The sequence below is a fragment of the Sus scrofa genome, chromosome 15 (genome assembly GCF_000003025.6).
Source record: "Sus scrofa isolate TJ Tabasco breed Duroc chromosome 15, Sscrofa11.1, whole genome shotgun sequence".
In the NCBI taxonomy this organism is placed as follows: Eukaryota; Metazoa; Chordata; class Mammalia; order Artiodactyla; family Suidae; genus Sus; species Sus scrofa.
The window spans coordinates 50,795,322-50,809,665 of NC_010457.5; the positions used below are offsets into that span (position 1 = coordinate 50,795,322).

At 44.1% G+C, this 14,344-nt stretch overlaps 1 protein-coding gene across 11 annotated transcripts in view; it reads right to left on the bottom strand.

Moving 5' to 3' along the window:
- UNC5D (unc-5 netrin receptor D) overlaps positions 1-9,283 on the bottom strand; it is a 607,474-nt gene extending 598,191 nt beyond the window's left edge. For 4 of the 11 annotated variants that reach the window (XM_021076133.1, XM_021076134.1, XM_021076132.1 and 1 more), the window contains exon 1: positions 7,046-9,282. In XM_021076133.1, the coding sequence (XP_020931792.1) occupies positions 7,046-7,148 (103 nt within the window). In that variant the 5' untranslated portion in view covers positions 7,149-9,282. Of the gene's footprint in view, positions 1-7,045 lie in introns of all 11 variants that reach the window. The other 7 variants (XM_021076127.1, XM_021076128.1, XM_021076125.1 and 4 more) reach the window with 3 other exon arrangements.

Here is a 14,344-nt window from a genome sequence, read left to right on the forward strand (position 1 = left end):
AAAACCCACAAAAACTTGAATTACTATCATCCATGACCCTGCTACTCCAAGGGTGGTCAGATGGTATCATCTGGCAGTTTGTCAGAAATGCAGACTCTCAGGCCCCTCCCCAATTGACTAAATCAGAATGTACATTTTTAACAAGATCGGCAGCAATTCAAAGGCACATTAACATTTGAAAAGCACTGATTTGTGTGTTTCAAATATTACCAGCTTAGCTTCCATAACCCATGATCATTTGGTTTTCCTTCCTCTTCCAGTAGATGTTATTAAATTAACTTCAAATAAAGATAACTACTAAATAAGTACTGTTATGAGGCAGAAACTGCCAATCACCACAAACCACTGACAAAAGCATGCCACAAATTTCTTTATAGAGGCAAATCTTCTTATCCAATATTTAGGAAATACACTTGCTTTTATATTAAGTTATCAAAATCTACCAATGATAATTAAACACAGGCCAATGGGGACCTGCTGTAGAGCAGAGAACTCTACACAGTATTCTGTGATAATCTATGTGGGAAAAGAAGCTGAAAGAGAATGGATATATGTACGACTGAATCACTTTTTCGTACAGCAAAAATTATCACAACCTTCTAAATCAACTATACTTCATAAAACTTAAAAATTTTTAATAAAAAATAATTCCCACTGTGGCCCAACAGGATTGGCGGTATCTTGGGAGCACTGGGATGCAAGTTCCATCCCAGGCCAGCACAGGGGGTTAAGGTTCCAGCGTTGCCACAGCTGAGGTTTAAGTCTCAGCTGCTGCTCAGAAGTGACTCCTGGACCAGACACTCCATGTGTCGAGGGGCAGGCCAAGAAAGGAAAAATGTAAAATAAAATTAAAAAATGAGGAGTTCCTGTAGTGGCTCAGTGGAAACGATCTGGTAAGTATTCATGAGGACGCAGGTTTGATCCCTGGCCTTGCTCAGTGGGTTAAGGATCCCCTGTGAGCTGTGGTGCAGGTCACAGACGTGGCTCAGATCCCACATTGCTGTGGCTATGGTGTAGGCTGGCAGCTGTAGCTCCAATTCGACCCCTAGCCTGGGAACCTCCATATGCCATGGGTGCAGCCCTAAAAAGACAAAAAAAAAAAAAAAAGATATGGATGACACTAAAAAAAATAAAAATAAACAGTTATTCCGGTGTTGCCTGGGCCCTTAAAGTAGTCAGGAAGCTTTCTTCACTTTAGCCCCTAGGAGCTCCTGTTTCCTGTGCCATCTGCCCATCACTTACCTTCTGGAATGTCCGCGATGTCATTTCCCCTTGGGCTTACCTGATGGAGAAATTATACCATTCAATCTAAGCAACAACCACGCATCTGTAAAGTCCATTCTGAGTCAAGTTCTACAGGGTTGTGGTGAAACAGCCCTTGGGATTCCTCCTATCCTTACAAGGTCAGGGAGGAGTGGAGAAAGACATGTGAGTGCCAAGCTCTCCCTCTCTGGGGAGGAAGGCTCTTCTGCACTGTATGAGCCAGAAGTTTGGGGGCAGAAAGTCAGTATCTGCATTTAGTGAGGCTGTCAATGACCTCACATGGAGGCTAACTCTTGGCTCCCAGCATCCTTACTTAGGAAGCAAACTGTCAAAAAAAATCTGGTCATAGAGGTAAAATACAGCCCTCCTTGTAATTCTTGTCCTCTTGGAAACATATTAGGAAATAATTTGCATCCTGGAGTGGTCTCTTGTTTTGGTTTCTCCTTCGGCCCCATCAACACAACCCTATTATTTTTACCCCTGATTTTTAGTCCAGTGAGGTCTGGGGTAGGGTGGGGCGGGGGTGTTGCAGACACAGGCATACACACCAACTTGCACACCAACCCATTTTCCAAGAAATACTCCCAAAGCACAGGAGAGTTTTCAGTGGATTTCTAATGCCATCTAAACTGAATACATTAACATCCGCCTGATTCTGCAAATTCTCTACGCACAGCATGCGTACTCGCACAATAAGGCCAGACAATGCAATGTGGTACCAATAATTAAAAGTTCTTTTCAAAGTGGCAATGCAAAATGGAACGAATATCTCTTTTCTATAAATGAATCTAGCCATCTGCCTCACAAGAGCAGCAGCAGGAGGACCCAAAACAGCAGAAACAGCAGCCTCTGGTGTTAACAATCTATTCTCAAATCTCATGCTCCACATTTTCCCCAGCAAACAAGGCTAAAAATACAAGACAGGCAACAAATAGTCTCTGGGGATCTGCCATTCCATGGATGGCGTCTTCAATCAGAGTAATATTTTGTGTTGAGATTCAAAATTGGAAAGAAAAAAAAAAAAAAAGGCAAGCTATCGTATTAGACACAAGCGCTCAGAATGTTAAGTGTGAATCTGATCCCAAAGTATATTAAACTGAATGGTGAGCGGGTGGCTGTTTTTATACAACATACATCTCTGAGATTTATCTGAATACATTTCTAGATTGATTTCAACTACTCTCAATTTTTCTACAAGTCTCATAATGGTTATAGAGATGGAATTTTAGTACTTCTGTCACCAAAATACAAGAGTCATTTTTGTTTTCAGGATGATTTAGAAAACCATCTTTATTGCAGGCTCCAGAGTCGGCCTATGTGGGTTCAAATCCAGATTCCACCATATACTAACTCCGTGGCCTTGAGCAAGGCACCTAAGCTCTCTGTGTAACTCGTCTCCTATGTTTAAAATGAGAATAATAAGAGTACTTACCTTGAAGAGTCATTTCAAGGATTATATGAGTTAATATTTGTAAAACATTTTAGAAAAATGAATGGCACCCACTAAGGACAGTCATTAGTATTATTTAATAGTCAAACAAGGCTGCTAAAATATGCCTTCACTTAAGGAAGAGGCATAATAGAAAGGGTAGAAGCAGCACCATGACAAGTCTCATGCCAACAGCAGCCATGGAGGAAATGAATGAGTAAGCAGGTAAATGTCTTTACCTGGAGTGTGTGGCTAAAAAATGACACAGGGAAAGTTCCCATTGGTGATTCAGTCATGCTATCAGTTCATAAAGGCATTAAAGACAGAAGAGAAGACAGTGACACAACTGGCCAAGTGGACACGACAACAGGAGTTAATGGCAGAGGTATGATCAAGAAGATGGCCACATCCAACACCTATGCCTAGTCATTACCACCACCACCACCTTCCTTAAAGGGGTGTCCTGGAACTAATCCTTCTTCATATATCTGTCTTTGGGATTAGATCTTAACACCTGGAAACTGCGTCCCTAGCCTCCATATTTAAAAAAGAAGTCAGACAGACACGAGGGAGTGATTATCAAATATTCACTATCTCCTGAGCAACCAATTCCTTGATAAACCTTTAAAGTTGGCAACATTTTAAGTTGGGTACTTAGGTGGTAAAAGGAGGTTGAGAAAAAGTTTACAAGTCACTGAGGCAAGAGACAGAAAAGAACTATGAAGGCAGCAGACTACCAGACCAGTTCACTCATACCGTTTTGATGGAACTCATGGTTCCCACCCTACAGGTACTGTACTACTTAAAGAACCACAGACAGGGAGCTCCTGCTGTGGCACAATGGGATAGGCAGTGTATCAGAAGCACTGGGACATGGGTTCAATCCCCCAGCCCAGCACAGTGGGCTAAGGATCTGGTGTTGCCACAGCAGCAGTTAGGTGGAGATTGAGGCTTGGATCTGATCCCTGGCCTGGGAACTCCGTATGTCCTGGAGCAGCCCAAGATGGGGGTGGGGGGGATTAAAAAAAACCCCACAGATGGGTCATTCAAAAAGGGAGGAAGGGAAGGCTGACATTAGTATTTTTCCTTGTACGAATATGACAAAGAGTACCAGGTGCCGCCGTTACAGGGCCAGGTGAGAACAATGAATCTCTTTAGAACTGAGACACTTAAGAGATTTCTGGACAGGAACTAAGAGCATACCCCGAGAGTGACAAAAAGAAAAAACCCATCAGGAAACTGGGAGAAAAGGCTCTTTTCTCACAGCCCAATGGAGGGGCAGATTTGGGAGGAAAAAGCAGCATAATGTGGGGTGGGGGAGGCAGTAAAAACATTCGTTAAGGAGGAATTGAATCTAGATTTAAAACTGTAGGAACAAGGTAGATAAGTGGATATAAGTACACGTTAACCACATGACCCCGCTATGCCTATAAAATAAATGTGTATTTCTCTTACCCTTAATACTATAGTTACAAGAAGGAGGATTTCATCGTCCAGGGAAATTTTTAGAAAAAGGAATGGTGTGAAAGCTCCACTTATCTAAGAGCATCTTCCTCCCAGCCTTTAGCCTGGGATGCCTTAGGTACTGTATCCAGCACAGGAAGCACAACCAGATCAACAGCTGTACTCCTTTCTTTCAAAGAACAAAAACAAATCAGTGTGACAACATGATGTTGATTCCATTAGCGCTTGGCAGGTCATGAATAACGTTTAAACTGCCCTCTTTTAAGTTGGAAAGAGTTAAAATATACAGTAATCATGGTACCAAAGTCCCTTCCTCACAGTATGCCACCCAAGAGGAACATAAATCACAAGTCTTGCTTACAAAGGGAGGGAACCAGACATGGCTCCTTGGGCCACTGGTAGTTTGTGAGGGCACTCCCTTGCCCCAACTATTTTCCTGAGGACATTCAAAGCCAATCATCTGGAATCCCATTCTGATTTTCAGAGGTTTTACATTAAGTACAAGTATGGAGGTAAAGAATAAAGAAGTTGATATAATCATAACATGAATGATAAGTAACTGTAAAGAAATGGCTACTGAATTGTTCAATATTCTTGTATCATCAAAGCAAATGGTATAGTTCTGTCCATCCTGTTGTTTAGGGAAGGCAAAGCATCTTGGTTCAAATCACCATGGAGAGACTTTCAGAACCCAAAAAAACAAAACAAAAAAAAAACTTGGATGAGTAAGAACAATGTAGGGGCAATGCCATAAAGTGTGGTGAAAAGTACTCAGCAAACATGTCCCAAGTGTACCTCATCTGGCTTTTAATAAAGGGGCAGCTTCCTGGGCTGGGAGACCTTAACATCGAAACACAACCTTTTTCCTGAAAACTCCAATTGTGCCCACCTGGCCAAAGCCAGGTGCCTGTGGCTTCACAGGATTCATAGCCTGCTTACTGCTTCTTGCTTGGGGAACCTCTGACAGGTGTGAAAGGTAACGGGCTTCCTGCCCCAGAAAGTTAAATACTACAAGGGAAATAAATATTAATGAGATGCACTGCTCCACTCCATGTGTCTTGAACATGACTATGATCTGTGCAAGACATTTGTTGTAAATAAGCCTGCCGAGTGTACAGTATGTTTTCCAGGAGTCCCTTGAAGAACAGCTTGCAGACAAGAGGTGCTAGCCCTAGTTTCACAGCCAGCAAAACTCCATCCAAGAGGCTCTTGGCAGGTCCCTACCTCTTGTTTCAAGCTGGCTTCTAGACAGCCCCCATCAACCAAATTCCAAAGGTCAGTATGGGAAGTCAGTCACTGTTAGGTATTCAGCACCCAACACCAAGCAGGAACCCATTCACTGAGCTCAACATTCAGGAAAGAAAAGACCCACTTTTCCCCATAAGAGTGTATTAAAAACAACGCAGAGCTGACTTTGCAAGGAGGCATTCTCCGTAGTAAATTAAATGGCTGAAGCTTGTGCTTCTTCCAGCAAGGAAAAGAACTATGCTTCACCATAACCCAGTGTATGCAATCATTGAGGCTCATTTTTAAACCTTTTCGTCTTTTTAAAAAGCTTGCTGTGTTTAAAAAAAAAAGAAAAGAAACTTTTCAGGAAATGAAATGCAAATAGTCACCGAACAGGATCATAAAAGGTAAAACCTCCATCCACCTTTTTTTTTTTTTTTTAAATTCATTGCAGGCAGCACGACTGCTTTTAACACACCGTTAGCTCTTATAAAAATGAGATTATATTGGTTCTTTTGTGACCGTCTTTCCACCCTTTTCAGTCTCTCGGCTACTTACAATATGCTCAAGGTAGCCAGCAAGAGCAGAGGTGCGGTGGACAGATGAGTTTCACCTCTCGCCGAACAAGCGTTTAGGTAAACCATTTAATACAATTACAAAATCTAAGCCTAATGGATGACACCCGAGAAAAGAGAAAGGTAAAGAGAGAGAAGCAGCTTCCAGTTAATTTCAAAGGTAAAGCCATAGTCCAGCTATGTGTAAAATTGCCTCTGATCACCTTCAAAACAAGTCCGCGGGTTTTAAGTTGATGCTCCCTGTCCTCGCTCAGCGTGCAGCTGAAACCAGGTGCAAAATTTCACTCTGCTAGAGTCCGGGGAATCCAGGAAAAATGGGGTCTGCGTTGCTAAGTCGGAAGGAAGCCGCGGCTTCCCTGCCGCTCTAGAGACCCCGAGCTCGCCAAGCTCCCTTGGCTACAGCCGGCACCGGTCACGGAGAGGAGGCGCGGGGTGAGCTGCCTCGAGCCAACTACTAGCCAGGCTGGGCACTATAGGAGCAGTTAAACCCGATGGAGCACGCCGCTCTCCCCAGCTCCCGCACAAACGCAGCCTCCTTGAAAGAAAGCCCAGCGCTGCCTAAGACCTCGGGCTGCTATTGCCCGGGGGGTGTCAGGCTACAAGGACTTCAGCCTGGGTGCAGTTCGGCTCCCGGTAAGGAAAAGGCGCCCTCTCCGTTCAAATCCACCCTATGGAGACTCTTATCTCCTGGCCCCTCTCCCGAAGCACTCTCGGACACCCCTCCGGGCGCCCACCCGGGAACATCTCGTCTCGGAAGGAAGTGAAGAGGACTGGGGAGAGCGAGACTGGAGTGAAGATGTGGGGATACCAGTCTGCAGCAATTGGGGAGGGCTTGGTAAAACGAGCAAACGACGAAAGCAAGGTAAGGGTAGAGGCCCCCGTCCCAGCAACCTGTAGGATTGCGGTTGATCTCAAACTCAGGGTGGAAGGCAGTGGTCCCCTCGGAGGTCCTCTGCCTGGGTCCCACCCCTTTCGGCTCGGCGCGCGCAGAGATCAAGGAAGCAACTTGGGAAGCCAACGCCGTAGGTGCGGGTCCCACTCAGCCGCCTAGCCTCCGGCCCCGCCGCCCACTCTGATCCGCACTTACCTCTAGCAGCCGCAGCCCCGGCTGTCCAGAAGCAGAGCCCCAGCCAAGAGAGCCACCGGCGTGCCCCTCCAGCGCCTCCTCCTGCGGCGGCCGCTCTCCCCATGTTGCTCGCCCCACTAGAGAGGACGGATGCTCTTCCGCGCTCCGGGAACCCAGGAGAGGCACCGCAAGCCAGGGGCTGAGTCGCGGGGGTCCCGGGGGTCTGCCACGAGCGACTGCTCCACAGCCGCTCCCTACAGCAGCTGGGCAGAGCGCTGGGAGCTGCAGCGCGTTGAGCACCCAGAGGATACCCGTGCCCCCATAGCTTCCCACGGCGGGGTGACCGCTGCCACCTCGGTCACTGCCAGAGTCGCCCGCCGTCCCCGCTGCACCGCTCACTCATGAGCGCTCCCGCCGCCGCCGGGTTCCGGACTAGGGAGTGGAGGAAGGAGCCCGCATCGCTAATGAGACCCCCGCGGCCGCCCCTTCCCCTCCCCTCGGAGTGGCAGCCAATGAGCCGGGCCGGGGCGGGGCTGCGGGAGGGGCGGCGGCGGCAGGCAGCGTGGGGCTGGTGGCGGGGAGGCGCAGGTGAGCCTTGAGGCCGCTGCGCGCACCCGCAGGTTCTTCCACGCTCCGCAAACCGCCCCGACTCCCGGAGCAGGGAAGCCGGACCAGAGCCGGGCCCGCGCGCGCGCGCGTTTTAAGATGTGAGCAAAGCCGGAGGGCCTCTTGGAGGCCAAGCCAGCGCAGGAAGATGCGGGCTTCTCTGCCGCCTGAGTCTGCTGCTTCCTTGAAACCTCCGTTTTGTTCAACTTTGATTCTTTTCACAGTGCTGCTTCTTTTGTATCCATATTTTAAAAATCAAATCAGACATCACTCTTGAAAAATTCAAAAGAAAGAAAAAAAAAAAAAGACATGCCAAGTTGGGGGAAAATCGCACTAGAATAAACCCATCATTGCCACTAGGCTAAACACACACGTATGTACTTAAAGAAATTGGGAAATTACAATCATCGGTGCATTGGGAATGTGTGATCAATTTTTGTTTTTACTTTGTTCCCCCAATTCCCTAGTCTGTGGTCTTAATCACCTCCACAATCTCCCAACTTTTCAGAAAGCTCCCTCTTTTCTGATGACTACTGTTTTCTTTGTCTTAATCTGGGCCTTCTGGAATTGCCTTTTCCTAAGTATCTGGAAAAAAAGTGATGCTGGGCCTTTGTAAGGAAAGAAGACTTTTCTTACAAGTGTGCTTTGTTTTGAACAGACCACCAAATCTTTACTTCACTGCTTTGAAAATACCTCACAGCTGCGTCTTATTCTCCCCTTGGAAGAAGGAGTCATTTAAGAGAGAATACCTCAGGCCACACCATTTGAGAGCAAAGATCACACCTGGGGATATGGCCCTGAGTTCAAGCCTACATAGAAAGAGCACCGCTTCCTCTCACAGATCAAGAGCCCACAAGGACATTGGAACTCAGCTGGTCAGAATATGTCCCCTTCTGCCTGGTGGACCCCCATAGAAAATGAAGTCTTGGTTTGAAGGAAAAACAACCTTCCCACCAGCTCCCCACTGCCACACTTAACATCGATAGAGTACTTTTAAAAAATCCATCTCTCTGGTCAGAGTGCTACCTGGCTCCCAAACACCTTTCTCTGGAGAATAAACAGTTTAGAGTGAGGTAATTGTTCTGGATGAGGTAATTGCTCTAAGTCACTTTCTTCAGAAGAAAAAGAAGATGATAGGCAGAAAGATTGATTCCCTGATAAGCACAGAGGCCATTGTTCTCCTGAGTGCCACCAGACTTGTGACTGTCACGATTACTTCCTCCACTCTTCTTGCAGCTCAATAAAATGTTTGGGACCCGGTCAGGAAAACCAAGCTCTGGGGAATGAAGGCTTCAAAGCAAAGACTGATGGGGGCCTGGCTAGGGACTTACCTGAAAATCTCTTTAGAATCTTGGTAAATGAGGGTTTTGTCCTTTTCCTTTGAGAAGGTGAATTGGGAATTAATCTACCAAATATGCTTTACCTGTCTTCTGGAAAATAGTCATTCATCCTCCGACTTTCCTTTCTTCAAAACTGGTTATATCACAAATGAGTATTTTGAAAAAAAAGAAAAAGAAAGAAAAGAGGAATTCTTCTGTTTCTCCAAAATTGCATTTAAGTTTTACTACCGTCTCCAAAATGGACCAAAAGTAAAAGCTATATTTCGAAGAAAAAATTTAGGAAATAGATGAGCTAATAAGATTAATAAATGAAATTAAAAAGTCAAGTAAAATTGCAATGACAAGAGAGGAGGAGGGAATCTAAGAACCTTTGAGTGCATCCCCTGCTCAAGGAAGGAATATATACGATTGTTATATATCCACAAATATATTTTTGTTATATATAAATACATATATACATATTAAATATATATATAATATATTTTTGTTGTTTTTTACAGCAGAACTGAACCCTCGAAGTGAGATAGTATTATCTCTGCTGGGAAGATAGGGAGAGTCAAGTGGAGTGTAGAAGTGATTTGCCCAAGGTCATATAACCAAGTAGCCACAAATCTAGAATGAGGCACCAGTTTGCACTATTCTAAACCCAAGATGGAGTTTATGAGAGATTGAGTCTTCTTCTCCAGATCCACTTGGAGAAATAAATTGAGTAGTCAAAACTCTGGATCATTGTCTCTGGCCGAGGAGCAGCATGAAAGAGTAGAACTGACCTGAGAGGAGTTCCCATAATGATTCAGTGGAAATGAATCTGACTAACATTCGTGAGGGCACAGGTTCGATCTCTGGCCTCAATCAGTGGGTCAGTGGATTAAGAATCCGGCATTGCCATGAGCTGTGGTGTAAGTCGCAGATGTGGCTCGGATCTCATGTTGCTATGGCTGTGGCATAGGCCAGCAGCTACAGCTCTGTTTGGACCCCCAAGCCTGGGAACCTCCATATGCCGTGGGTGCGGGCCTAAAGGACAAAAAAACCAGGACACTGGCAGGCTGAATCCTGATACTGCCAGGTACTGACTATGCAGCCTGGAGCAAGTCAATATTTCCTATTCCCAATTTCTTCATCTGTAAATGGGACTGTTTCACTGCTTGAGTTTAAGACCAATCCTATATAAGATCCATTATTTTCAACTCTAGTACATTATGATTTGGAATACTCAACACAACCGAGTTGGAAATTAAGCCACTTCTGAAAGTGGAACTATTATGTAACAGATGCATTGTGTTCTAGAGATATTACTTTGGATTAGAGCCAACCTACAAGTATTAGCTGTAACTAGGTAGTATTAATTCAACAAATAGGCTCAGTAAAGTGTTTTTCTCCATTCTTCATTGTTTGAATTGACTATGCCTGTTTTCTAACACTTGATACAAAAAGGTCAAGAGCTAGAACCATCACCTTATTTATTGAGATAAAATTGACATATAACATTCTATTAGTTTCAGGTGTACAACATAATGATTTGATGTTTATGTGTATTGTGAAATGCTCACCACAATAAGTGTAGTTAACATCCATCACCTTACATAGTTACACTTTTTCTTCTTGTAATAAGAACTTTGAAGATATACTCTCTTAGCAACTTTCCCATATACAATACAGTATTTTTAACTTTAGTCACCATGCTATACTTACATCCCAAGGACTTATTTCCTAACTGGAAGTTTGTACCTTTTGACCCACCCCCACCCCCTACCTCTGGCAACCACCAATTCTGTTCTCTGTATATATGAGTTGGCTTATTTTGTTCTTTGGTTTTTGTTTTGCTTTAAATTGTCATATAAGTGAGAACATATGGTACTTTTTCTTTGACTTACCTCACTTAGCATAATGCCCTTAAGGTCCGTTAATGTTGCAAATGATAGGGTTCCCTTTTTTCCTAGACTTTTGATCATCTCTAGCCAAGCTTTCTCAAAAAATAGAAAATGTCTGAGTTAAGTCTGATTTGGAGGAGAGAGATTTTGCATAAGATATGCCCTTCCAAATATAACGAATTAGTTTTTAATGGGGTTTACTATAACTCCTTAGGAAAATGTGTATTTGCCTGAAAAAGTATTTTAAATGATTTAACCCACCTGTTTGATTAAAGAAGGTGGAAATACTCTACAAGAGTACGGGGAGATAATTTGTTGTTCTAGGAAATGGAGAAAGATAGAGGCACCAAAAAACAGGTGGTGGAAAGCCATACCTACCATCACATGACCTTTCTCCGTGGTTCTCCAAATCATCATTTAGGTTTTGGAGATGGGTGAATTTCTTTACAAAAAAGAGCAGAGGGATTGTAGTTTGAATCTAGATTACTATAGACAAAACATACTCAGAACAGAAAGAAGGGGCTGTAAACATAGAAGATTTCAGAAAGTAGGGAGACATTTGGGGGATTCCCTAACGCTAGAAGTGGATTGATTTGGGAGCAGGAGATACTTATTTAAAAATCTGAAAAAACCAAGATTTCAGAAATCAATGAGATCGGGACCTTTGGGAATATAACACAGCTGTAGCTGAAAAGGGAAGGAGGTGGGCTTAAGAAGTCTGGATGAAGATTTAGGGGGAAAAAAGAGCAAGAAAATAACGCTACCTAACATTGTACATCTTACTTTTTCCTAACCTCTGGACTGAATAGGCACTTTTAGTAATAACCACTGTAAGAACCCTTCTCGGAGGGGTGGGGGGATGTGCTTGGGCTGTGGGATGGAAATCCTGTGAAATCAGATTGTTATGATCATTATACAACTACAGATGTGATAAATTCATTTGAGTAATAAAAAAAATGAAAAAAAAAAAGAACCCTTCTCTATATCTCTAGGGCCTTTGTAGGATGCACACAGATTCTTTCCTAAGCATTCACCATAGCGCTCTTCTCTCTTCTCACACTTGGGATGTTAATCTTGTAGCTTCCTGCTCCGGGAACCTAACTGACTACTCTCTCTGAAGACCTCAAGTGTTTCTAGCTCTGCCAGGGCTAGATGTTTCTGATAAAAGCCCCATCTCTATTAATCATACAATTATGATAATGAATGAGGGGGGAGACCAAAAATCAACTGGACGGAAGGGCAACAGCTGGCAACTTCAATTGGTGAACTTGGCAATACAATTAGATGAGATAATCTACCCGTGATATCACCATGGGGAATTCTCTGTGTCAGTCATTTCCCCAGAAAGGTCTTCTTCAGTCAGAGCTGCACATTTCAGAAAGGACTGCAATTTACAGAGATTAGGTGGAATTTTATTCACCATGGGGGGCTCATGGCCCTGCTCATGATTCAGGAACCTGCTGGAATCGGGGAGAAAAGGATGTTGAGAGCTGGGGAGCCATGAGTGCTTCCCAGATGATGTTTTATCTGGGTCCAATCATCCAGGTTAACAACCTTCCCTGTTAAAGGCAATATGAGATCATCTGTTAAGAAAACTCTCTCACACAAGCAAAATTGGAGAAGTCTATTTTGGATGTTGGGCTATGAAGCAGCAATAAAGTACAGAAATCCAGTACATTTGTTTAAAAAGGGCAGTGGGGGAGTTCCCATCGAGGATCATCAGGATTAAGAACCAGACTAGTGTCCATGAGGATTTGGGTTCCATCCCTACCCTCACTAACTGGGTTAAGGATCTGGCATTGCGTAGGTCACAGATGTTGCCACAGCTCTGATTCGACCCCTAGCCTGGAATCATTCACATGCTGTGGGTGTGGCTCTAAAAACAAGTAAACAAACAAACAAACAAATAAATAATAAAAAGGCAGTGGGGTCCCACAATAAGATGCAATACTTTTTTCCTGACAGCACCAAATGTGTCTTCCCCATTTTCTACCCCAAGGAATTTCTTCCAGAAATCAGGCATCTTGGCATGTCAGCTGCAGCTGCTGACACAGATGAAAGAACTTAAAATTATTAACAAGAAACGCAATTCTTTGGCAGTAAAATTAACATGTTAGTGCTTTTAAAAAAGAATAAACTGTGATGAGAAAAGAGGAGATATGTTCACTCAAAAAGATGTAGGAGTTCTCATTGTGGTGCAGTGGAAACGAATCTGACTAGGAACCATGAGGTTTCAGGTTCAATCCCTGGCCTCGCTCAGTGGATTGAGGATCTGGCATTGCCATGACCTGTGGCATAGGTCACAGATGAGGCTCGGATTCTGTGTTGCTGTTGCTGTGGCTGTGGCATAAGCCAGCAGCTACAGCTCCAATGAGACCCCTAGCCTGAGAACCTTCATATGCTGCAGGTGTGGCCCTAACAAAGACAAAAGACAAAAAAGAAAAAAGAAAAGAAAAAAAGTTGTAGCCTCTGATGACAGCATAACATGCAACCCCTGAGTTATCTGACCTTGGCACTGAGCATTAGAAATGTGGCAATTTGGAGTTCCCGTCATGGCTCAGCTAGTTCGAAACTGACTAGTATCCATGAGGATGCGGGTTTGACCCCTGGCCTCGCTTGGTGGGTTAAGGATCTGGCGCTACCCTGAGCTGTGGTGTAAGTCGCAGATGCAGCTTGGATCTGGCATTGCTGTGGCTGTAGTGTAGGATGGCAGCTACAGTTCCAATTCGACCCCTAGCCTGGTGACTTCCATATGCCACCAGTGTGGCCCTAAAAATATAAAAAGAAATGTGACAATTTATTCATCCCAGCACTTTGTGGTGGTTCAGGGATAGCCTGGTATCTTGCCATATTGGGAGAAAATACTATTCTTAACCATCAAGTGGAAGATGCTGCCAAACTGTTGTAGGATGTGTATTTGTGGCAGGTTTTTACTGTCCAGTTTGTATCTGTGTGTTCCCTCCACATTCTGCCATGGGACATCATTCATTCATTAATTTGTTCTTCTTGATCTACTCTGGTTGGCACAATACCTGCTGGTGAATAAAGAAAACAGGGAAGGAAAATTCCAGAGATAATTAAATTGATAGCTCCAAGTCACATGACTGCCATGTTGCCTTCACTATACCAAACAGATAAACTGCAACAGCTATCTCCTATCAACTGAAAAAAATGAACAACCTGCAGATCTGCTGAGGACTTAAACCTGGGAGGCAGCCTTTCAGGTAGTTCTGAGGCATGGCTCCCAAGAGGCAAGGGAGGAGCTAGGATATACAAGGGGTTTTGCAACCAAAATCAGGTTGTCAGAACATCGAAAGATTACTGTTAATTAAAGAAAACCAGACATCTCAAGTTGATGAATTTAGCTCTTTTCTATTTATGGGAAGATACAAGAGTCTGGGTTCACTGAGATCAGTCCTTTGATGTGGGGAGCCGAGAAGATACAAGAAGCCAAGGAAGGGAGCTTGCCTGAACGGTACAATTCTGAGGCCAGTCTCCTAATC